This window comes from Crotalus tigris, unplaced genomic scaffold (genome assembly GCF_016545835.1).
Source record: "Crotalus tigris isolate CLP2741 ecotype Arizona unplaced genomic scaffold, ASM1654583v1 scf7180000017872.366306, whole genome shotgun sequence".
Classification (NCBI taxonomy): Eukaryota; Metazoa; Chordata; class Lepidosauria; order Squamata; family Viperidae; genus Crotalus; species Crotalus tigris.
The window spans coordinates 136,599-162,097 of record NW_024096691.1 but is presented as its reverse complement, the minus strand read 5'-3'; the positions used below and the strand labels follow the sequence as shown (position 1 = coordinate 162,097).

General features: G+C 39.9%; 1 protein-coding gene across 8 annotated transcripts in view; it reads right to left on the bottom strand.

Annotated features, from left to right (window-relative positions):
- LOC120308143 (centromere protein J-like) overlaps positions 1–20,915 on the bottom strand; it is a 38,016-nt gene extending 17,101 nt beyond the window's left edge. The window contains exons 1-11 of one of the 8 annotated variants that reach the window (XM_039343774.1): positions 20,368–20,915; positions 18,934–19,499; positions 16,689–16,808; positions 15,743–15,866; positions 14,259–14,355; positions 10,811–12,185; positions 6,672–6,798; positions 3,471–3,630; positions 2,683–2,898; positions 2,113–2,256; positions 1,377–1,526 (exon numbers count right to left, since the gene is read on the bottom strand). In XM_039343774.1, the coding sequence (XP_039199708.1) occupies positions 1,377–1,526; positions 2,113–2,256; positions 2,683–2,898; positions 3,471–3,630; positions 6,672–6,798; positions 10,811–12,185; positions 14,259–14,355; positions 15,743–15,866; positions 16,689–16,776 (2,481 nt within the window). In that variant the 5' untranslated portion in view covers positions 16,777–16,808; positions 18,934–19,499; positions 20,368–20,915. Of the gene's footprint in view, positions 1–1,376; positions 1,527–2,112; positions 2,257–2,682; positions 2,899–3,470; positions 3,631–6,671; positions 6,799–10,810; positions 12,186–14,258; positions 14,356–15,742; positions 15,867–15,991; positions 16,087–16,688; positions 16,809–18,933; positions 19,500–20,367 lie in introns of those variants that run through there. The other 7 variants (XM_039343773.1, XM_039343770.1, XM_039343771.1 and 4 more) reach the window with 7 other exon arrangements.
- Between the last annotated feature and the right edge of the window lie 4,584 nt (positions 20,916–25,499).

Sequence of the window (25,499 nt, the reverse complement as noted above, 5' to 3'; positions counted from 1 at the left end):
CTATCTTTGTACATGCAGCTGCTAATCAAAATAGTCTGAGCAATAAGATCTTAAAGATAATGAGGTGTTCTATTTATGTTTGAATGCAAAAAAAACTTCCCATACAGCTAAGGACCCCTAAAGAATCATATTTGGTGACAGCACAAAGAATTGCTCACTTTGGAACTCATCTCTCAAAAACATTAAGCTTGAACAGGTTTAGCTGAAAGGACAACAAAGCTGGCATTTGCTTTTCAGAGCTCAAACTCTGTTGAGCTTCTGGTTTTGACACTGCAGAGAATTCTTCCATGGCCTTGTGGCCTTTGTCTTGGACTCAAGCTGCCCACTCCAGACTAGCCCAAGAACATCAGTGTCTTATTGTAGGCATTGCTGAAAATATATTTCCTCCCACAACACAGAACCAGGATTATAGCTACTGAAAAAAATGCTTGGTTGCAATTTTACAGCAAGCTATCAATCACTTCACCGCTGCAGGTTGCAAAATGCAAAAGGAAAGAGAATTTTACATTCATTTACAGGTATCCCACCATAAGAAACTCTGTAGTGTTTTGAAAATAAGCAAATACATGACAGAAACTATAAACGTGGAAGGAGAGAGGAGTAGTAATAGTTTATTTCATTTCCTATTCAGTTGAGGTAGAATGTATTATTATTATTACTATTATTATTATTATTATTATTATTATTATTATTATTCCTTTGTTTTGTTATTTGTTGAATTACTGGTGGCAATTCGGGGTACAGCACTCCTTGAATTTACAATCCATAAACTCTTGAATGGATCAACTGGAGTAGCAATGATGGGCTCATGACATGTTTTCTACCTGTGTTCAAGATTGTTTTTTAATTGCTTTGGAATGATCATTGCATAGGAAAGGTGGTAACCTGGGGAGATGTCCTCAGATTGTTCAGAGATGATAAAATGAGGACCCAGATTGTTGGGGGCAATGTAAATATATATATATATATATATACATTGCTTACTGGTGTACACTGCTTAGAGAATGCTTGCACTTAAAGCGGTATATAAGTCTCATAAATAAATAAATAAATAAATAAATAAATAAATAAATAAATATAGCTACTAAGAAATGAATAAACAAGCACCTTAGACTGTTGCACTAGACTCACAAACTATTACTTCGAACTGATTCTTTGCCTAGGGAAAATACACAAGCTTTATCTAAATTTCGCTTGCTTGCTTGCTTGCTTGCTTGCTTTCCTTCCTTCCTTCCTTCCTTCCTTCCTTCCTTCCTTCCTTCCTTCCTTCCTTCCTTGGTTTTCTTTAAACAAAGTTGCATGCTGCAAAGAAATCTGACAAAGTTGGCTACACAGAAATGCTAAAGAAAAAGGTCTATTCAGGGAATCCACATTACTTTCTGAATTTGAAAAGGTGCTGGAGGAGGTGTCCTCTGACCAGTAGGGGTTAAACTTCTATTATTAAGCATTTTAGATGAGCTCCTTGTTCTTTGTTCTCCTCTTGCAGTTTTCTGTGACTCAGACTTCAGCAATGTCCTTCTGGTTGCCTAAAAGACATTAGAAACAGTTACAAGAAGTTACCTTTTGTGGTCCTTATTAGAAAAAAGTCCAACTAAGAAATAACAGTTCAGATAATAGAAGTCCATGATGACAATGATGACCGTCTATTTATATTGTGTTTTTTATAGTTCAGTGCCCTTAACCATACCCTGTAAGCTTTACAACTGGCAAGTAAACATTCTATCCTAGTGCCCTCCAAGTATCCTGGAACTACAATTCCCAAAAACTACCAGCCAGAGTGGCCTTTGTGAATTATACCCCAACACATCAGGGTGAATAAAAATAGCCCCTTCTATAGAAAACCGTATTAAAGATGGTTAAATTAAGGCTAAGAGGGAAACAAGGATTCCTGATGAGGTCATAGAAGCAGCCAGATTCAAATTAAGATCTTGTTATACCTAGCTTAGTATATTAACCCTTGGACCACATCAGCTTTCATTTCATATAGGAATTTGAGCCTCTGCCTCCATAGTCCAGCTACAATACAATGCAAATTGTGCCTGTTCCTTATAGATTGAAAACATTTTTTCCTTTTTTTTTTTTTTTGTCCATCACCATGATTACATGACTTACCTGGGCATTATCCTTATGAGCTAAATCATCAAATGATATTTTCCTTCTTACTTGGACATCAATGAGACTCTTGTGGTTATCTTGCAATGTTCTCTCTTCTGCAGACTCTTGGGAGGAAGTCCCTCTCAAGATAGCTGCAGAAAGCTGGGGAGGAAATGCTTCATTAACAATAAAAATGGTTTAAATGAGTGAAATACAGCCAGTAGTGATTCTCAATACACCTGCATTTGGAAAAACAAACAAACAAACAAAGCTAAGGCCACATGTGTAGCAGCCAACTCCTTGGTGAGAAAAGAAAAGGCTAGCTTCTTATCCTGGCAGACATATGAAATAGATCCCAGCTTGTTACCTGCTCCAATACCACTAACACCTCCCTAAGAATTGATATGCTGGTTAGATGGATTGCAAGATATCATTGGTGGAGTTCTGAAGCTGGTTTGAACAGCACTGTACTAGAGAATAATCTGTTACCAATGGAATATTTTGCAAGACCCCTAGTCTTTACTTTGAAGCAAGCATGGGGAAGGGAGTTGAGGCATTAAACTCAAATAAAAGTCTTGTTTATAGTACCGGTGTTTCTGATCTTCTGTTAATAACATCCACTGCTCCATGTTTTCTCTGGGTTTCCATCTTCTGATGCTCAGAGATTCCAAATTCATCCTGGAGCGCCAGGTTCTGTTTGGTGAGTAATTCCACTTGACTCCTTAGCCTGCTGTGGGCAGCTTGCCAGTGGATCTTGTTTCTCCTGAACTCCTCCTGTAGGCCTGCAATTTGCTTCTTCAACATCTGCCATTAGAAAGCAGAGATTGTTTTCAAGGGGAAAAAAAGAGAATGACTCATTTCTGATGGAAGACAATGGAATGGAATGGAATGGAATGGAATGGAATAGAATAGAATAGAATAGAATAGAATAGAATAGAATAGAATAGAATAGAATAGAATAGAATAGAATAGAATAGAAGCTGGAGGGGAGGTCTTCTAGTCCAGTCCCCTGCTCAAGCAGGAAAACCTATACCATCTCAGACAAGTTACTGTCTAATCCCTTCTTTAAAATCTCCAGTGATGGAGCGCCTACGATTTCCGGAGTATTTACATTAGATCTTAATCTTTGTCCATATCAGATGGGCAATTACGGATGATGAGGAAGGTGTCAAGCTGGGAGAGATTCTTATTTTTTAAAAAATAAACAAAGCCATTAGTTTTGGGGACCATATTTTCCTCTCAAGTCATTTTGCTTTTCTCCTTTAAATCAAACTGCCATCATGTCAAGGGAATTCCCTAATTATCTGTTCTATATTCTCATTTGAAAAGTGAACTGAGGATTCCAGTATAGTTACACGCAAAAAGATGCCACCTACTCTTATTTGTTCAGACTCTTCCTCTTTTTCAATAGCTGGCACAGGCGTCTGACATTCTGGTTTTTCTCTGGAAAGTTTCCAAGTTTCTTGACTCTTACATTCTTCCAGGAGATGTGATGAGTGAGTCTTGACAGCATCATACTGGCTGATTTGTCTTCTGCTGGGAAAAAAACACATGATATGATGAAGAAGACAAGCATTCAACAATGGCTCCCCTTGCCTCCTCCATTTAATTGTGGATGGCTGGAACCTGAATAAACTGGGTCAGCAATGCCAGGGACTTCCCCAGAAGCTTTATCATCCATGCAAAATAAAATACAAGGAAAAAAAAGACATAAGAGCAAATACCAGACAACTATCAGATCCCCTTTGATTTAAACAAAAAAGTTCCAAGAAGAACATTTAAATCACCATTCACTGCTATTGTAATCAGGTATGCACAGAAAGACAGCCAAAGCTCAGACAAATCTACCATCAACAGGCACATATAGATAAGCAACATCTACACATAATCATTTACAAAATACATCTACAAAAGATACAACTGAAAGCCAAAAAGGAAACAAAAAGACCCAAACACCTCCTCATTAGCAACCAACATCCAGATAAGCACAGATTAACATTAGATTAACACTAGATTAACACTAGGCCACCATCAAGAAGTAAACAATACCCCAATCAAGAAACTATCAAGCCAGACAAACAAGCTAACAATAAACAACAGCCTAATCAGGGAGCCACCAAGATCACTCCCACCCACCTTGAAGGGCAAGCCATTAGCACAGTGGTTCTCAAATTATGGGTCGGGACCCCATTTGGGGTCGAACAACCATTTCACGGGGGTTGCCAAACAACGCAGTCCACCATTTTTTTCCCCTTTTCCTTAGCTGTGCTACTCCCTTTTATTCTATTGGCTTTTGAAAGCCAATAGAATAGACTCTCTTGAATAGAGTCTAATTCTATTGGCTTTCAAAAGCCAATAGGAATTGTCCAGGCTGTCTCCGCCCTGCTGAGCCTGCCAAAAGTCCCATTCTGCAAACGGTGCTGCACCAGGTGAGTAGTCCTCGATTTACGACCGGTTGAGTAGTCCTCAACTTACGACCGGTTGAGTAGTCCTCAATTTATGACCAATTCGGGGTTGCGGCATTAAAAAGGTTGAGAACCACTGCATTAGTATATAAAATGAGAACAAGCCTCACTCCCTTCTGGCACTGTTGTTATTACTTAGTTTGTTACCTAAATGCTACTTAACGAAACGCTGCAAGAAAACAACCAAACTCAGAGAACATCAAGGACCCACAGTTCAATCCTAATCTACAAATATTCCCCTCCATCAGAGACAAAGCTGCATATCAATGATACAAACAATAATTTGGACAATTTGGCCTTGATCAACAACTCAGATAAATTTCGGGATTGGTATATCACAAAAGAAATGTATGAAATTAGTAAATCCAATCTTTGGTTTACCCAGCCCTATCTATGCACACTGGAAATGGCTTTGCGGGATCTAAATAAAGATCTCGTCAACTGCTTTCAGAGTTTTTCAAGTAGAAATACCAAGAAGTGAACCAAGGACAGCCTAAATGCCAAGAATGTTTTCTGTCTCTGAATTACAGATCTTGCTGGATAGCTGGATCTCTAAATGGGAGGCTGTAAATGCTCAGTTCACAGCCTAATCTAATCAATAATTCTGAAATTACTCAATATTTGGAGTTGTCAGTCTGTTCTAACTCATCTTTCTAGATTAGCTGACTTTCAGGAAATGATTAAAAACTATTTCACTAGGCTTCAAATAGCATTTTTGCGATCCAGGAGCTGAAATCCAATCCAGCAGTTTCTTCTTATTCATTGTTTAATTTTAAAGATATCTGCCTTTATCTCTCTCTACTAAGGACGTGTACTCAGATTTCAAATACTTAATCTCACATTAAACTCTTCTATTATTCTCCCTTAAGAATACGCCTACTGTTTTCAACCCTTGCCATCTGACCCATTTGCTTAACAACAAACAGGCAAACAGATAAATATTTTAAATACTAATTTCAGAGTTATAAATAGGTCTGATGAGATTCCAGTCAGGAGTGCAAATGTGGAACATTGTACAATGTTTAACCTTTTCTCTTATTCCTCATTGTTTTTACCAGTATATTTTTATTGTTTCCTTGCTAGAACTAGTATCAGAAAAACAGAACAAAAGAGTTGGAAGGGACCTTAAAGGTTTTCTAATCCAACTTTCTACTCAAGCAGGAGATTTCAGACAAATGGTTGGACAATCTCTTTTATAAATTTATAAAGGTGCAAATACATGTGTGTATAGATATATAGATATACACACACACATATATATATACACATACACACATGTATATACACACACATATATAAACACATATACATACCCGTTTCCCCAAAAATAATACCCCCAGTCTTATATTTTTTCCTCCAAAAGAGGCATTAGGGCTTATTTTCAGGGGTGTCTTCTTTTCCCACTGTCTTGCCTCATGACAGCGGCACCAACAGCCCTATCCAGCAGGAGCCTGCATAGCCATCGCCAGCCCACTTCTGCAGCTGCTTGCCGCTGCTCGTGTACGTCACCCCGGCCTCCATTTCACTGGCAGGAAAGGCCTCTGCCAGCAAAACAGAGGCCAGGGGTGACGCGTGCGATCAATGGCAAGTGGTTGAAGAAGTGGGCTGGCCGCGGCCATGTGGCCTCCTGCTGGATGGGACTGTTGGTGCTGCTGCATGAGGCAAGGCAAGGGTCAGGACACGGGAGGCCTGGCTTCGGTGGTCCTGAGGTAAGCGGGTGTGGAGCGCATGGGGAAGCTCCACCCTCAACCCCACCCTAGCTTGATTTTTATGTCTGCACTAGCCCCACCTCATGCAACCAGATGGTGGGATGGAATGGGTAGGGACTTGACTAGGGCTTATTTTGGGAGTAGGGTTTATATAAGGCACAGGCATAAAAAGAAAGCTAGGGCTTATTTTAGGAATAGGTCTTATTTTCAGGGAAACACGGTACACACAAACAGTTTATGTATGTGTATATATATATATATATATATATATATATATATATATATATAGAGAGAGAGAGAGAGAGAGAGAGAGAGAGAGAGAGGGAGGGAGAGGGAGGGAGAGAGAGAGGGAGAGAGAGAGAGAGAGAGAGAAGATTTATACTTTTATCCTAAATATCCTTACCTGAGAAAATCCATTGCTTTTGTTTGCTCATCTTTCATTTGAGCTAACAGAGAGGTTTCTCTGTGGCTGACAGGATCCTCCCATTTCTGTTCTTCTGGCTTGGCTATTTGCCTCTTTGGAGCTTGCTCTAGAAAGAAATTCTTGTCATTATACCGCTATTACTGTGTATTAACAAGATAGTCAAGTAAGGTTATGGAAGTATCATGAAACCCTTTTCATTCCCCATGCTAGCTGGGGAATTTTGGGAATTGAAATCCACACCTGTTAAAGTTGAGAAGTTAAGAAACAAGGGATCAGAATGACCAAAAGATATTACATGGGGAAAAAAACTGAAATTCCAGTTCAGTACATATAACATATTAAGCTCACATGTGATTTATGGATTCAACTGGCAGCAGGGGTGAAATAAAAACTCTCTGGGTTCCAAAACAAACCTCTTAGGTAGAGCCCATTAATCATTAGTTACAGAGCAGGTGATTACATTCTATAAAGCAGAACTGAAGTTGTATTTGGGATGTGCAGACACTTTCATTGGTACTGGCAAGTTGTATCAGTATTAGGAATGTCAGAATTAGGCTGCCAAAAAAAGAGGGGGATGGCAACTAGATTTCTGTGTCTCTTTACTGCCATCTAGTGTTCACCTTATTCATGGGACCATGCCATGAAAATGAATTTCTCATCAAATTCCATCATGATTTTAAAAACCACTAAGCAAGAAATCGTCAAACTCTCACAATCAAAGACTTTCAGGGAATTCCAGAAAAGGTTTCAACAAACACAGTGTATTTTTAAAACATTATAAATTTTAATTGGTAAGATATTTGTAATTGGTATCATATGTAAACTGCATATGCATAATCAATTTATCTTCCCCTTAATTTCCCACTCCCACTTTCAATGAAAGTCACCCAATTTTGAATCAACTTTTAGAGGAATGGTCATCTAAATGCTATTTTGATGGTTCTTCCTATCATAGCCTTTTTAAAATTGAAGGGAACATGTTAACTTAACCTTAATCCTCTAGATCATTCAATAGACCTTTATCTAACAGAGTATAGGTGAGAAGTACCAAGTTCAGTGAAAATCAACAAAAATATCCAGTGCTTAAACTCTGAAAAGTTTAATTCATTTTATTAAGGAGGTTATATGCTTAGACAGAAGGACACTCTCTGAGCATCCTCCCCTCACTAATAGTGGGGAGAAAAGAGGATGGAGGTAACTATTTTTTTTCCGTAGGAAACAATTTAATTATACAAAGAAAAGAAAAGACAAAGAGAGAAACCAAGAGAATTATCTTTTTATCTCTCCTCTTGTCCTTATTGGTTAATAGAATAAAAGATACAAAGAATTAGTGCATCCAGAGCTGCATCTCAAACAATTATAAACCATCTACAACAAATCCCTATCCTGTGGTATGACACAATGAATTGTATTATGCTGGAAGCTCTAAGCAGATGGAATTCAGCTCCTGTTTATTTATTTATTTTAAAAGTCCTCTCTGATTTTCTTGATAAAAATCAGAATATATAGTTTAATCTCTGCTTTAAGGATCATCAAGTTTAGCTACTAGACTAGACTCATCAGAGTTGGTGCATTTACTGGGCAAAGTTACAGGTTGCCTCTCCAAAAAGTCTAGCCTTTAATTCCTCCCTACCTTCTATAAGGAAGATAAGAATAATGCACAAGAAAAAAGTAACAGCAAGGAGAACCTCCCTGGTAACATCCAATCAGAAGGCCCAGATGATCTCCAACTTTATCTTCTGCAATGAACTCTGAACATGTGCTGAAACCTCTTATTCAAGGAAAGAATGTGTAACCAGTTAAGTTAATCTAACTGATTTATTGGAAATCTTGTGCTGATTTTTCCTTCTTTCCTTTTATGCCTAATAAACTCCTTTTTATACCAAGAAATTTGGCTTCGTGTCTTCATTCAGAGACTAAACACTGGAATTTTTCATTAAAACCCTTCTCACATGCAAGCCTGTACAGACCCAAAGCTACCCTCTTGTGAATATGGGACTGGCCTAAGATCTTCTAAGTCAGGACTTTTAACCAGTGGTACGCGTACCACTTGTAGTACATTAACAAGTGGCAGGTGGTACACAGCCCTGCCTAGCCAAGTGTACTGGGGGAGGGAAAGAGCCAGCACAGGCAAGGACTTCCTGTGAAAGAGTCCTCTGGAGCTGCAGAGTGGCTGGGTCGAGGCAAAGACCCCAGGCTCACTTCTGGCTCACCCTCCCACATGAGAAAGGAGGAGGAGGGGATGGAGACAGGAGAGGCTATAAAACAGGAGTATCAAACTGCCAGCCCGCGGGCTGGTTTCATCATACTGGAGCCACGTCCACCCCATTGCCGGCAATGGTAAAATAGTCCTGATACGTCTCACGACATCACGTGACGTTGTGAGTTTGACATGTCTGCCATAAAAGGAGGCAATTTGGGCGGGAGAGGGAGAGAGAGAAAAAAGCAGCAACCTTGGGAAGAGTCGGAGTCAGCTCTAGCTACACTGAAGGGAAAGAAGGAGGAGGGTGGTGGGGGAAGAGGAGAGGAGATTAAGCAGGCCGGCCATGAGCTGATCTACAACTGCTGTGGCAGCCACCTGTGCTGGCAGCAGCAAATAGGCAAGAAATGCAGTGGGGGAGGAGTTGCCCTCCAAGAGGAATGAAAAAAGGCAGCAATGGCTGGAGGTGAGGCATGAGGGAGGGAGGGAGATGGAGAGTCGAAGAATTCTTATGTGCTTTTGTGACTTTGAAGTTCTGGGATTTGTGCAATGTGGGCTTTGTGTTCTTAAGGAGTGTTTGGCAATTTCTATTTGGCTGATGGCTGATTATCTCCTGTTAGCTTCTATTGCTCTGCTATTGTTAGCTGTAAGCTTTGCTGCAAGGGATTTTGAAGTATTTTTCTCCTGAATGGATTTTGCCTGTAGCATTCCTTTACTTATGAATGGAGCCATTTGGGGAGGCTGCCTTAGCCAGCAGCCAATACTTACTACATTTTTTTTCTTCCTTAAGTGCCAGCTGCACTCAAGTTTCCTTTCTAGCCATTAGCTAATTCTTAAAGGGGAATGTGCCTTTTTAAGCTAATTCGCTCAGCAGTTTGTCTTTTCTGTCTCTGGAGGCTTTTCCTTGTTTGATGAATATATGGAAGAGAGAAAATATGGGGGGAGGGGTTTCAAATTCTTCCTTCAGAAGGAGGTGGGAATGAGAAAGAGAGAGAGGGAGGGAGGGAAGTCCCGCCTTAGCACTAGGCCACCAGTAGCCCTGCCATCGACTTTGCTTGTCAAAAGGTTGCAAAAGGGGATCACATGACCCTGGGACACTGTGACCACCATAAATATGAATCAGTTGCCAAGCATCCAAATATAAATCACATGACCCTGGGCATGCTGCAATGGTCATAAGTGTGAAAAATGGTCATAAGTCATTTCAGTGCAATTGCAACTTTGAACTGGTTTTGGGGGGGGGGGGTCATCAAGTTTTTGACACCTTGCCAGGTTGTACTTAAACATTGCCATATCCTAAAAGTGATACAATCGGTGAAAAGGTTGAAAAGCCCTGTTCTAAGTTCTGTCCTCTGTACTCTGGTTCTTTGGGACAAGAAGATTCAAAGTTCACTTACCCCCACCCCAGCTTTCCTAAAGCTAAACTGAAGGTAAAGGTTCTTCAGAAAGAAGCTTCCCAGTCTCACAGATTATTTATTTATTTATTTATGAGACTTATATACCGCTTTAAGTGCAAGCACTCTCTAAGCGGTGTACACCAGTAAGCAATGTATATATATATATTACATTGCCCCCAACAATCTGGGTCCTTATTTTACCTACCTCGGAAGGATGGAAGGCTGAGTCAACCTTGAGCCGGTGAGATTTGAACCGCTGACCTGCTGAACACAGTCAGCTAAAGTGGCCTGCAGTACTGCCCTCTAACTGCTGCGCCACCTCGGCTCATCGATTAGAGGAGGTTATGTTAGGAAGCTCTGCCTGAATGGTGGCAGCCTAGTTTAATAACCTTCTACCAACATTAAACCTCAGTATAAAGCAACCTCAGCAACTTTGTTCTGAGTGGACTTCAGCTCCCAGAATTCCTCAGCCTGCATCCTATAGGATGACTGTATTATAGAGTATATCTTTTTCAAATTACCTTGAGTACCTTTCTTATGTTCTGGATTTGCTTTGCTCTTGAAAACAGGGAAGAGGCGAGCCACAAGATCATTTCTCAGAGAAAGCGCCTGCCAATTTAGTTCTCCGCCGTAACTGCTTGCAATACTCTTGATCAGTATTTCAGGTTCTCTTTGGTCTCTTGTGGCTTCCTGGGGATGAAAAGGAGACGCCATACGGGAAGAGAAAGGCTTTTCATATTTCAAGCAGCCCTCTCTGAGACTGGATTCACTGCTACTGCTGCTTGTGGTCTGCGGGGTTTCCTTTTGGCTCATGAGTTCCTGAGCACTGGGTTTCTTGGGGAACAATTTTCCACAGCTTTTTAAGACATAGTCTTCAGCTTCACTGGGCTCATCTGTGGCATAATCGCCATCAGAGAGTTCCCCATCCTTGGATGTTCTATGGAGCCCACATCTTGTGAGACAGGGCGGACAAAGCAAATCATTGTCAGTAGATATGCAAAATGAATCACTCGAAGGGGACTTTCCATTCCATCTCTTCCCAGCATTTGCATTGTCGTGGTGCTTCATTTGTGATTTAGCAGGTGTCATCCCTTGATTTATCTCTGGCTTCGTTGTAACATTTATGATTTGATCATTGATTTTCTTAAATCCAGGGTTCCTTTCTAATTTGGTATCTGAACATTCATCTGTTTCAACATAACATTTATTTTTGCACTGCCCAATCCTTTGTGTACATTGAATAATCTGGAATTTGGAACTCTGGTCCTCTGGATTAGGCTGTTTCCATTCTATGTTCTGAAAGTCAGAAACATCTAGTGAAGGATTCCTTGAATTTCCTGTTACCTGTGATACATCACCATCTAAATCTTCCATAAGCCATACTGGAATCTTAGAAATGGTGGATCCACCGAAAACTATACCAGAATGTTCTTTGGAACTAGGAGACGAAGAGTCATTTTTTTCATCCACTTGTGCCTTAACTTCACTTAGTTGTTCATGCCACTGCTGTGAACTTTTGGACCAATTAAATGGTAGTTCAGATTCTTTTTCACTTACCATCTCTTCATCATCATAATCAGGGTTACTTTCTTTTCTGCTTTCTGACCTTGGTTCATATTTATTATACTGACATTTTACAACCTCATTGGAAATAAAACAATTTGTACTTTTATCATCTGGGAACATAACCTTCCTTTCTAATCGCAGGCATTTTCCCAGTTGTTTTCCTATTTTCCATTGATCAGGAGATGAGAGATTATGGTGGTCAAAGCTGACTCTTCCGAGTAGTTTGGTAGGGCTCTTGGTAAGACTTTCTCTATTAGTTCCATGCTTTACAATGCATTCTGGATATTCCAGAAATGAGTTTGGATCCGTAATCTCTGCCTCACTTGAATTCTGCAAGTAATATAGCAATATAAATAATGTAATGATAGATAAGCCAACATTTTAGCTAGTACTTATCATTATTAAAACATGCAATCTTAAAGAGAGAAAATCTGATTCCAGAATGAACAGCTCATCTCCTTTTCATTTATTCATTTATGTTTTGCATCTAAAACTTTATTTCTAGATATAGGTGGCTATTCAATGCCCAAATATTTTTCCCTTTCTTATTTTCATCTCTGAAAGCAAATGACAAACATGTACACACATCATGTGGTCTCTTTCTGAATAACCAGCATAAAGCAAATAACAGAAAATGGAGTAACAAACATTAAATCAAAGAAATTAAAGGTATGAGAGTAGAAAGGAAACAGAAATTTAGCTAAATCTGAGCTAACTAAGAACATTCATGTCTTTCCATACTTTTCCATCTTGGCAAACCATTCTTGCTTCCATCATACTCATCCACTGATTCTGTTCTTTGAACGTCTCACCTCTTCTTCTTCTTCTTCTTCTTCTTCTTCTTCTTCTTCTTCTTCTTCTTCTTCTTCTTCTTCTTCTTCTTCTTCTTCTTCTTCTTCTTCTTCTTCTTTTTTTTTTTTTGGGATCTCATCAGTGCCATCCATATGACTTTTTCCATTTTTTCCCCTTTCTCTAGCCCCATTCGCTTTTTCTTCTGTAATTTGATTCATATTCATTCCGACTATATGATCAAATTATCTGAGCATACTTCTTTCATACTAACCATGCACTTTTATTCAATCCACGTTCTTTTAGCAGCCATTCATTCTTGAGCCTTTGTTTTACTGCATATGTCTTATGTACCCCATTTAGAAAGCATCAGCTTGTTTTTAAAATATTTCTCCTCTCATACTCAACATTTATTTCCATATACCAAAGTATGCTACTTCTAGGCTACTATTTTCAGCTCTCTCAGGAATCATTCCTTACAGCAGACCATGTGCCACCTTGCTACCAGCATTTACCTGTCTTAAAATGTTCCTAGTGATTATCCTATCATTAGTAGACATCTTACAAAGAGTCAAATCTTAATCTTAGATACTTATGATTTTCAGATCCACGCTTCTTGTTGCCTCTTGCAATCTAACATTTGCCCGCAACTTCAGGCCTACACACCCTTCACTATTTTTCTCATATTCATAAATTTCTCAATGAAATTCTGAAGAATAAGCATCTGGCTGGCACATTGCCCACATGGAATAAAGTCTCACTGCATTTCCCAGATTTTGCTAATTGCCTCCACTTAAAACCTTTAAAGTTTGCCTTTTTCAGACATCCTTACTTGTTTTATCCCCTTGGGGTTTTTTTTTGTTGTTGTTTGCATTCATTCTTACTACTTTTACTGCTGTATATTTATATATAAACTTCACACCATCACTCCATAATTAAATCACATGTGTGTGTGTCAACATTACACCATCTGTACCTAAAGTCTCACAATTTTTCATCATTCTCACCGTATTTACCATCCTTTTTTCTTTGACACTAGCATTTGTTTCCATTGTATATTCTTCATAACAGTGCTACTCCTTTACATATTTATCAAATAATCCTTCTGGAATTCAGTGCTTTTATTTTTAATCCCATCCACTCAGCCAACAGCTCCTTGTTTAGTTCTTTTCATCCATTTCCATGTTTGCTATTTAATATCCAACAAAATAATTCTTCATTTTTTTCTATCTCTGTTGATTTTCAGCTGAAGTCCCACTATATTTTTCTTCTGTTTTGATCAATATGCTTGACATTCTATAGAGAGATCATTTCCCCTTCTTTCCTTGTCACCCAAAGACATTAATTTGAGGGATCCATTAAGTCCCTCCTGTATAATAGGAGATGCACGTCACTTCGGATAGTAAGATGGGTGGCATATAAATTAAATAAATAAAATGTTTTATAGTAGTACAGATGGTCACTAAGCAGGAGAAGTATTATTTATTCAGCAGCAAGATACAAGATGTTTTGGTAAAGTAAACAGTATTTGGTCTATAACAATTAAAAAAAAAACAATTCATTTTCCATTATTAAATTCTCCACAGCATTTTTTTCCCACCTAGCTGATGGTACCTGGTATTGGATCTCAATTCTTGGAGAATCTACTTTCAGTTCTTCAATGGACTTTTCCATGTTTTTCTGTCTTTTGCCAACTCCAGGTCTGACTGATCTAGGACAGGAATAACAAAGCATATCTGCACAAAATGAATGGGCAATTTGCTGATTTCCAATTAACTGCAGGAATGTTATGCTCTTCTCTGCCATCTTGACGCAGATGGCATGAGTAGTGGCGCAGTGGTTAGAATGCAATACTGCTGGCTACTTCTGCTGACTGCAGTTTGGCAGTTCAATTCTTACTGGCTCAAGGTTGACTCAGCCTTCCATCCTTCTGGGGTCGGTAAAATGAGGACCCAGATTGTTGGGGGAAATATGCTGACTCTGTAAAACTGCTTAGAGAGGACTGTAGAGTACTGTGAAATGATATATAAGTCTAAGTGCAATTGCCATCTTCTCCCATTTCCAGAAAGGAGATCCAAAAAGGTCTCAGGGAATAAATGAGCTCATCTAGTAGACCAAATTATGCCTATAGACAAGACATTCCCCACTCATGTTTTATAGAAACCTTCAGGAAGTAAGCTTATTTTGTTTACTAGATTAATTAATTAATCTAGTATATTTTATATGACCACCCATCTCCCACAAAGTGACTCTGAGTGGCATATAACCAGTTGTCAGGCATAACAGGGCAAGAGTGCTATATTAGGCCTGCACTTGAATAACCTATAGCAAGGGTGTCAAACTCAATCTCATTGAGGGCTGCATCAGCATTGTGGTTGCCCTTGGGGGCCATGTGGGTGTGGCCAGGGTGGGTGTGACATACTGGGTGGGCATGGTTGGAGTGGGTGTGGCCTATTGGGTGGGCATGGCCAGCTCTACATCGTTTGCGTCAAGGGTGCCTGTGGGGGCCTGGGTAGAAGTGGGACAGATCTGAGGGTCTCTGGCAGAAGGGGGTGGGACCGGGGCAAGTGCCAAGGCATGGTCCATTTCTTCATTCCTCACAAAGGGTGACACCTCCCCAGCATGCACCCAGGGGGCGGCCCCGACACACCAGGGGCTGGTTCCTCACTGTTTCTGGATGACCTTGTAAAGCTAAGACTGAATGCGTTTCAGCTTAGATGGCCATCACAAAATTGTACATTGGCTCCCAGCCAGCCTGGGCCAAGGCAGCGGGGGCCGTTCCCTCACTGTTTCCAGGATGGCTTCGCGGGCCACATGAAACCACTTCTCAGGCCGCATCCGGTCCCTGAGCCTTGTGTTTGACATGTCTGATCTATAGTGTTATACTTTTATAAACATTTAACATAAAATTATTTGCATGCTTTAGATGCAATTATGCCAACTCTACGTACAACAGTTATAAAGATAACAGGCATGCCTCCTAACTCTTAAAGGACAACTTCTTCATCTTTTTCTTTGACAAGAGCATGCATAACACATTCTAAAACATAGCTTCATTTTATACCTGTGCCTAAGAAAATTTGCGCATAAGCTCTCACCTGTCATCTACAATTTGAGTCTTCACATTTGTCCCTAATCCTGAGGGAGACAAAGGAATGTTCGCCTCAATTGATTGTTCTTCCCTTTCTTCTGTAATACTTGGCAAGCATTCAGACCAAAATTCTTCAATAAAGAAGCAAAAAGTGCAAGATGTAAGTTGGTTTTTATAAAGAGGTGGCGGTGGAAAGAATGCAATTATGTTGCATGACTTTAAAAGGGGGGGAAGGCTAAATAAAAACCTTTCTTACTCATTTTCCATGTTGTATATGTCAAGTCCAACTTTCTTTCCTTTAGTAATTGCAAAGATTCAATTAAGCAGGAAGTTCTAGCATCAGCACCTATTCTGATGGGAACAGTTACAGATGAATGACAAGGTTGACATCCAGGGAGACTCCCTCTCCCTCTTTGACATGTGAATGATGCTCAAAAGAGCAATTGTCCAACTTGGGTTCTGTGCTTCCTCTGCTCTGGTTAAATGCCTTAGGCCAGGGGTCTTCAAACTTGGCCCTTTTATGACTTGTGGACTTCAACTCCCAGAATTCCTCAACCAACATGGCTGGCTGAGAAATTCTGGGAGTTAAAGTCCACAAGTCATAAAGGGCCAAGTTTGGAGACCCCTGCCTTAGGCAAAAACCATGTACCATTTAAGAGAGCGCTCACAATCATCCAAAACAATTCACAGATTTTGCTATTGCATAAAGATTTCCACAAAATGGAACCCATTATTTGCTTTACTGGCGCAGAGCGACTACTGCTAAGGAATTTCAAATCTTGTAAGACATTATCACAAGTGCCTCAATTTGAATGGTGATTGTGTCAAAAAGTAATGTAATGTTGTAGTTTTCTAATGTGTATATAAAATTCTGTATCTGCAAGTGTCTGTCATTGATAACCAAACGGAGGTTTATTTCCGAATTGCCCTCGTATAAAATATTACTTGCTTACCTCTGATTTCACCATTTTTCTGTTCTTCAAGAATATATCTAGAAGCATTTTCTTTGTTGGTCTCATAGCTCTGAGGTAATGAGTCCATGTTGGTTTCTATATGTATATAAAATATTCACACTAAAAATAAAATAACCAGAAATAGCTGTGGTAATATTCTGAATGCATTTGGGATCTTTCCAATTTACAGAAGTTATACATGGGGAAAACTGGATTTAACTACATGATTGGCTCCAATCTTGAGGTTTTATTTAGCATTAATGCAGGCCCTACTCAAGTATATACTATAAATCAGCAGATTGCTTGATAGGATATGTTGTTCAACACCCTTACTACAACTTTTTATCAACTTTGGCTACAAGCCACAGAGGGACCCTGGTAGCTGAGTGTGCCAGAAATATTCTGAGATACACTCAATCCTTGTATCTGTTTATTCTGTTTCTGGGGACTCACTTATATTCTTCTAAAGAAGTGTGGGAAGTCAGCCCTCCCAGAGAAGGAAATATTAAAAGGGCAGAATATTATATTTTCTCAAAGGATCTAAAAAAGGCAGAAAAACATGCCCATTTTTTTCTTAATAGCCCCAGGTCTTCCTCCCCCAAGCAGAAACCAGCTCTGTAGAAATGCACATGTAAATAATCCAGGAAGGTTGGAGGCCCCCAGCTAGAAGCTTAGGAAGATAAAGACACCTAAAATTTACATACCCCACCCAAACTCTAAGGCAGGACATAATGGGAGTAACCCACAGATACCAAAGGGGCACACTCAGACTCAGGCCAAAAGTACATGACACAGGAAATACAAAGCCTCAAATAGTAACAGGAAACTACTCCAAACAAAAGTGCAAGAGGATATAAAAACCCACTCCCTACACGTGCTCTATTTTCTTCCAGAGCCATCTTCCTGTCTGGCTCTCCTCTTCAATAAACTGCAACCTTCTTTCTAAAGTCGCCATGTTGTTTATTCCCAGCTTGGACTGAACCATGATGAAGACTTTTCCTTCAACAGAAGTGAAAGACACTGCATGTCTTTCTCAGTTTTGGGAGCCTGTACTTGAATAATATTTATATTACATAAATGTGCATATAGAATTGCCACTCTTAATTGCCAAAATGATCTACATTTTATTTTTTTGTTGTATCTTTATTTTTGAAGTGCTTTTTTATGCATAGGTTTTGTATGCATTTGCATTATAATTATCTTTGTGTTTTATCTTTTTCTTTTTGCGTTTTTTTAAAAGCAATAAAAATAAATTTTGAAATGAAAGGCTTCAGGATTGTGGTGTTAGGACTAGAAATCTCCTCTTTAGTAGTCTGCTGTTGTTCTCAGCTAATAGAAATTTTCTGCATATGGAAAAAAAGGCATCTTTGAATTCAAAATTAAAATGCTGCTTCACAAGGGCGCGATTTTCTAGCAGGAACTGTCCACAAATCCTTGAACATCTACTTTTTTCCCCTGGAACCCTGAGACTTCCCTCCTCAGCTGTCCTAAAAACCTAAGAAAACAGGGGCATTGTTGGGGCATAAAAAAGTTCATTAACTTTTTTGACAACCCTTCTCTTCCAGGCAGGAAAATATATAGTTTTTTAAAAAAAAACTACAGAAAAATGTGCACGTACCCACTCAACATTTTGCTTGAGTATCTGTAATTAATAACATTTTTCAAGAAAATGAAAGTTTACACATAGACCAAAAACCCAAAAGCAAATAAATAATTAAAAATACAGAAATACCTTCTTGTTTAGGTCTACACCAGACATGTCAAACACAAGGCCCGGGGGCCAGATGCGGCCAGCGAAGTAGTTTCATGTGGCCCGCGAAGCCATCCTGGAAACAATGAGGGAACGGCCCCCACTGCCTTGGCCCTGGCCCAGGCCAGCCAGGAGCCAATGTACAATTTTGTGGTGGCCATCTTGGCACTTGCCCCAGTGGACCTGGCCTTGGCACTTGCCCCAGTCCCACCCCCTTCTGTCAGAGACCCTCAGATCTGTCCCACTCCTGTCCAAGCCCCCATAGGCACCCTTAACGTGAACGATGTAGAACTGGCCACGCCCACCCAGTAGGCCACACCCACTCCATCTACACCCACCCAGTAGGCTGCACCCACTCTGGCCACACACATCCACCCCAGGGCAACCACAATGCTGATGCGGCCCTCAGTGAAATTGAGTTTCACACCCCTGGTCTACACTGTTATACCATTCCCATCTTGCTCCAGTAACTGAGTGATAATAAATGTAACTTACTTTAGACAGAGAAGAATTTTACCTGTTCCTTGAGATATATGGCTTCTTGAGTTCTCAAGAGGGAAACTGCAGCAGCAGAATTGGAATTTCCCAAGTTTCACAACAGGAAGAAGTCCAGCTGCAGTTGGTGGCATAGAAAGTTGAGGGAAAATGCAGCTGACCAAATTTCTGAAAGGCTCGATAGCCAGAAAGAGTGAAGCATGACCTAGATCCTCAGGTATAGCAACTTCTCCTCCCAGCACACAACTATTGTCAGAATTATTGAGTATAAACTGTTTAATAAAAAGGCCACCAGTGCTATTTCCTCATGATAGTTGCTCTTTCTGGGTCACTTGTTCCAGGAGGTAATACTTTCCCCAAGGAGTCTTTTGAAATGCAGGGAAATGGACATTTTTTATTCTCCAATCTATCAGTTTGCATTTCACATTTCTCAAAACATTTGTTAGGAATAGATAATCAGTAGACTTGAGATTTTTATGCCACCCATCTCGCCAAGATCAAGGGAATTATTCTGAAGTCGTCACTTTTTGAAGCACTTTTGAAGACTCTCAACAATTCTGAGTGGCCTTCAATAATCAAAGAAAGAAATTATGATATATAATCAATAAAACATGAAAACTAATGATGACAGCACAATAAAGCAAAGCATCAAATAATGAAACAGAAATCAACTGATGAAAAAGAAAACCACCCCAAAGGAGTTATGTTATTACTTTCAATAAATAAGCTGTTTGTATGAGGATTAAAATAACATTTTTTCCACAGTATTATTCATAAGCATCTCAGAGCCATAGAAGACTTCTCTGAAATATGCAGACATGAGGGTCATTCCCTCAGGCTGCTATCTGGAAATGCATTTCTACAAAGCAAGCAAACTTCTCTGGAAACTGTGGGTCTACACACTGAGCAAACAGTTGTTGTTAGGGGGCAAAGTGTTCATAGATTATAAACCACTGCAGTACCCCACAAGTTCTTCTCTACCTGCCAATCAAAGACAGCTTTATTTGCAGCCCTGGTCTAAGCATGCACTACAATTTAGGAGTTCAGCTGAAACAGATGGGTGGTTTCCAAATTCAAAAGCCAACTTTCTCGTAGTCTCTGAAAGTGTGAGCCATCAATCCAAAAAGCCGCAAGATAATTGTTTCGTTTTAGCATTTAGTTTGAACAAGATTTATCATTTGGAATATGAATACACCCGATTAACAGGAACCATCAGCTTTGGATCAGAGTGAGAAAAACTAGGTGACCCTGTTATCTCCAGCCACTGCGCTCATCCTGTTCGTAGTCATTCTTCTGCGCTCATCCTCTGGATCGACTAGAGTAAAAAGGGGATGTATTAACGAGCTCTTCAAAAGTGTGTCTGTGGTGTGGAGGGGGGGGGGTTGGAGAAACGTGGCAGAGAAGGAAAAAAAACCCTGCAAATATCATACACACCCGTGCAACACGCTTTTTACCGTCCTTCCCCGTGGCTTCTTTAGGATTTGTATGCGAGGGAACCAAATTACTCTGAGCTTGAGCGAAACGGCTAAAAAGAAGGAAGTTTAAGACGCCGAGAGGCTCTTCTGTAGCTACAGCAACCGTAAACAGGAAAGGCTGAAGCGGCGGCGTGCAAGAGCGGGCCGGAGGAGGAGGAGGAGGAGAGGAATGAGAAGTTGTGCACCAGCAACGGGGCGATCCAACTCATTGCGCCTTTTTCGAAGACTGTTGCGAGTGCTGCAGTTTGCTCGGCGGCTGGGGCCAGGGTCTCGGTCCTTGAAATTGCGCCCGTTTCGGACGACCGGAGACTTCATCTACCGTTGGTGGGGCACCGGATCAGCGGCAGTCACACCTTCAAGCCCTGATCCTCGCCCCCTGTAACCTATCTAGCGTGTCCATGGTCCTACGTGGCTTTGGGTTCAGCCGAAACGTGGGGCATCAGCTGGCTTTCCCGGGAATTAGAAGGGTAACCTGTTTGCCGGTGAATAATTTCAACCTATTGCAGGAGTCTTCAAACTTGGCCCTTTTATGACTTGTGAACTTCAACTCCCAGAATTCCTCAGCCAGCGTACCTGGGTGAGGAATTCTGGGAGTTGAAGTCCACAAGTCATAAAAGGGCCAAGTTTGAAGGCCCCTGACCTATTGCGTTGAAAGATTTATACGTACATAGGAAGGCTGTGGAATTCTAGCGTTTTCTTTGCTTATTTCATTGTCTCCTGCTTCTAATCCTGTGAACTGAAACTACCTTGACCTTTTGATACCTGGTACTCAGCTCCATCCTGTTGTATTATATAAGCTATCATTCACTGCAGATGGTTTCACTGCTCAGGCAACAAACTGGCATCATCTGGACATACAAGATGCACATCAATGTTCACAATTACAACATTATCAAAAACATTGGTGCATATATCCATAAATACGGTATGTACTAAATCCAGGGATAATATAGGCTTCAAGGTATATTCCATTTATTCTTGTGCATGTCTTTACTATTACAGTATTTGACAACTAACAATTCAAGTTTGTAACTGTCAAAAATGACCCATAATTCAAACCCATTAGTATTTATGTTTTTGCTAAATTAAGAAAGATGAATCAACTTTTTCAATTACCAGTAAAAGGTTAAAAAAAACCTAGCCTATATAATCTCTGCCTAACATAAAGCCAAGTGCACTTCCCAAATGTTACTCATTGTCACCTCTTATTCCCTTTCATTCAGAACTGCTGCCCCCAATACTTCTTGAATCCCTTATTTAATAGGATAAAAACATTCTTCCAATCGTCAGGCATGCTCTATGTCTATGTGTTAAAAAGTTGCACTCACTCTATAAGCAAACCACATCCATAATTAACATTTCCCCAACTACACTGTCTACATCTGCAGCCTTAACATTTTTCAACATTTACACAGCATTTATGACTTTTCATCCTCCCCCCCCCACGTTATTCATTTCAATTGTACTCTGTGATATACAGTTGCATTTGTTTCCTTGACTACCCAATCCAATATTCCAACATCTCAGCTTCCTCCTCAATTTTTTCATTCATTTCAATTGTACTCTGTGATATACAGTTGCATTTGTTTCCTTGACTACCCAATCCAGTATTCCAACATCTCAGCTTCATCCTCAATTTTTTCATCCTTTACTGATTCCATTTATTCTGCTGCAGCATCACCGTTTAGCTTTTTTTATCCCAAAATAATTTTATTTCAATCAAAATTGCTCTGCTTTTTCTCTTCCTCTTTTGTTACTATTTCTTGCTTCCTTTTACTCATTCTTTCAATTAATTTTCTTCCTGCATGTTAGTTGCGCTCTCTCTCTCTCTTTCTCTCTCTCTCTCTCTCTCTCTCTCTCTCTCTCTCTCTCTCTCTCTCTCTCTCTCTCTCTCTCTCTCTCTCTGCAATATTCTCTTTCATTGTTTTCCCCTCATCCATGGCTTCTTCCATTTCATAATTCCACCAAATGTCCTTCATCAACGATCTGGACGAGGGGATAGATGGGGAACTCATCAAATTTGCGGATGACACCAAGCTGGCAGGAATAGCCAACACTCCAGAAGATAGGCTTAAGATACAGAAGGATCTGGACAGACTTGAACACTGGGCGCTATCTAACAAAATGAAATTCAATGGTGAAAAAAGGTTCTACATTTAGGCAAGAAAAACAAATGCACAGGTATAGTATAGGGGGTACCTTGTTCAAGAGTAGTAACTGTGAGAGGGATCTCGGAATCCTAGTGGACAATCACTTAAATATGACCCAGCAGTGTACTGTAGCTGCCAAAAAAGCCAACTCAGTGCTGGGCTGCATTAACAGAGGGATAGAATCAAGATCATGTGAAGTATTAATACCGCTTTACAATGCCTTGGTAAGGCCACACTTGGAATATTGCATCCAGTTTTGGTCACCACAATGTAAAAAAGATGTTGAGACTCTAGAAAGAGTACAGAGAAGAGCAACAAAGATGATTAGGGGACCGGAGGCTAAAGCATATAAGGAACAGCTGCTGGAATTGGCTATGTCTAGTTTAATGAAGAGAAGGACGAGGGAGGACATGATAGCAGTGTTCCAATATCTCAGGGGCTGCCACAAAGAAGAGGGAGTCAAGCTATTCTCCAAAGCACCTGAGGGCAGGACAAGAAGCAACGGGTGGAAACTAATCAAGGAGAGAAGCAACCCAGAACTAAGGAGAAACTCCCTGACATTTAGAACAATTAAGCAGTGGAACAACCTGCCTCCAGAAGCAGTGAATGCTCCAACAATGGAAGTTTTTAAGAAGAGACTGGACAGCCATCTGTCCGAAATGGTATAGAGTTTCCTGCCTTTCCTGGACTCGATGACCTCCAAGGTCCCTTCCAACTTTTATTATTATTATTATTATTATTATTATTATTATTATTATTATTATTATTATTATTATTATTATTATTATATTCATTCATTCTTATTAGCAGAACTTCATGCACTTCGGTGGCTTTTTTTTTAGCACAATTCATTTGCCTTTTATTATCTTCCAGGCAGCTTCTACATCTACTTTCCATGTATTTGTTAGGAACTAATCTGTCAAGCGATGGGGAAATCAGGAAATGCAGGCAGTTCAGATGAGTACAAAGATTTATTGCAAGACTGAGCTCTCTATAAGAATCTGAGCTGCTAATGGTCAGGGGAAATTTGTGGGAGTTAAGAATAGAAAGGAACTCAAGGTGGGCTGGACTTAGATCTCTTGTGGGTGCACAGAGACTCATGACCGATGACACATTTGTCCCCTCTCTTGGGCTCGGCCTTGTTATCTCCGACGTAATCAATACTTTCAGAAATAAAATTCTTGCTTTCCCTTTCTGCAGTCATTCTGCTTTCACCTTGTTTTTTGCTTCTGTATCTCTTCTCCCAAGACTCATTTTTTGACTCTGCTAAAAGAGTTTATCCCACATTCAAAATCTCTTGCTATTTGTTTTTATCCCATCTTTATTATTTTATAAGAAATTTAGTCGGTGGATATGCCTAATACTCCTTCCTCCTCTTTTTCCCTACAACCACAACTCTGTGAGGTCAGTTTTTCTGAGAGTGACTGGGGCAAAGACACCCAGCTAGCTTTCATGCCTACAGCAGGACTACAACTCAATGTCTTGGCTGCTAGCCAGCACCCCAATCATTACCTCAGACTGGTACACCTTCACTATTTCTGTCATTCATTATAATCAAACCATTCAGGATTTTAGTTTCATTTTTCTACCAGACAAATACTTAAAGCTCATATTTGAAATAAACTGCTGTATTTCCAAGTAGATACTCACCATGTTCATTCTGTTTCCAACCTGCTCAGTCCTTTTTTCCATATTCATCTCATTCCCATCTCCCCAGTTCGTGTAATCTAACAGAGTAACTTTTACTTCGAGATTGCATTCCTAAAAGCCCATCTTCCACCCATCTCTACATATGGGGTCCCAAAGCAATGTTTGTTAGAATTGCGTTTAAAAGTGAAGATATTTGTATGACATATTGTAATGTCTTAAATAACATTAGAACAGAGAACACAGGAGAGAATTGGGAAGGATCTTGGAGATCTTCTGCACATGGCAGGAGAATCTGTACCATTCCAGACAAATGGCTGTCCAGCAATGATTGGATTCAGCCAGTTCGGTAGAATTGGTAGCTAATTCTTTGTTGTCCAGGCCAAAAATGGATTTCTGGAAGCGGCATCCACACAGAGAACCGGTTGTTCACACATTTGAATTCCACCACTGCTGTCCAGTCTCTTCTTGAAAACCTCCAGTGATTGAGTTTGCAAATCACACGTGTACCTCATCAAAATGAATAGTTTTGATTTTTCCCCTCCTTCTCTTAAGTCATGTCCGATACTAAAGAGACTGCCTGGACAAGTCCCTGTAGTTTTCTTGGCAAGGATTTTCATAAGTGGTTTTGCGCTTGCCTCCTTCCTAGAACTGAGAGAAAGTGACTAGTCCAAGGTCACCCAGCTGGCTTTGTGCTTAAGGTGAGACTAGAGCTCACACTCTCCCAGTTTCTAGTCTGACACCTTAACCACCATGTCAAACTGGTTCTCAAAGATTTTGAATACAATAGTATTAAAATGGCTCAATGATTAATGTCACACCTTTGTCAAACCCCTAGAATTAAAGCTGAAAGTCTTCACTTTGCTCACATCTTGAGTGTTTCATTTCAAATTTAATGTAGAGATGTACAGAGGCCAAATATCATCCCAATATACATTAACCTGACTATATGTATATTTCCAAGTGCCTAACATTATAGACCAGATTAGAAAAATATACAGTATTCTAAACTGTACTCGTGCATTACTATTCCATCTTTTTACATTGCACTTTCACTATATTGATCATGAAAACAAACAATAAAATGTCTTTAGTGACATTTTAGTGACACTAAAGACTCTGAAACAAGATGAAAGAAACAGTAAAGTACTGGATTATCTAATCTCCCAGCATTAAGAGCAGTTAGCTGAATGTGCACCCTAGGATGAACAAAATTTTTCACCTAGAATACAGAGTCCTGCTGTGCAGTAGCAGAAAATGAGGATAAAGATTAGGGCTCCATGTTTTTATCTTC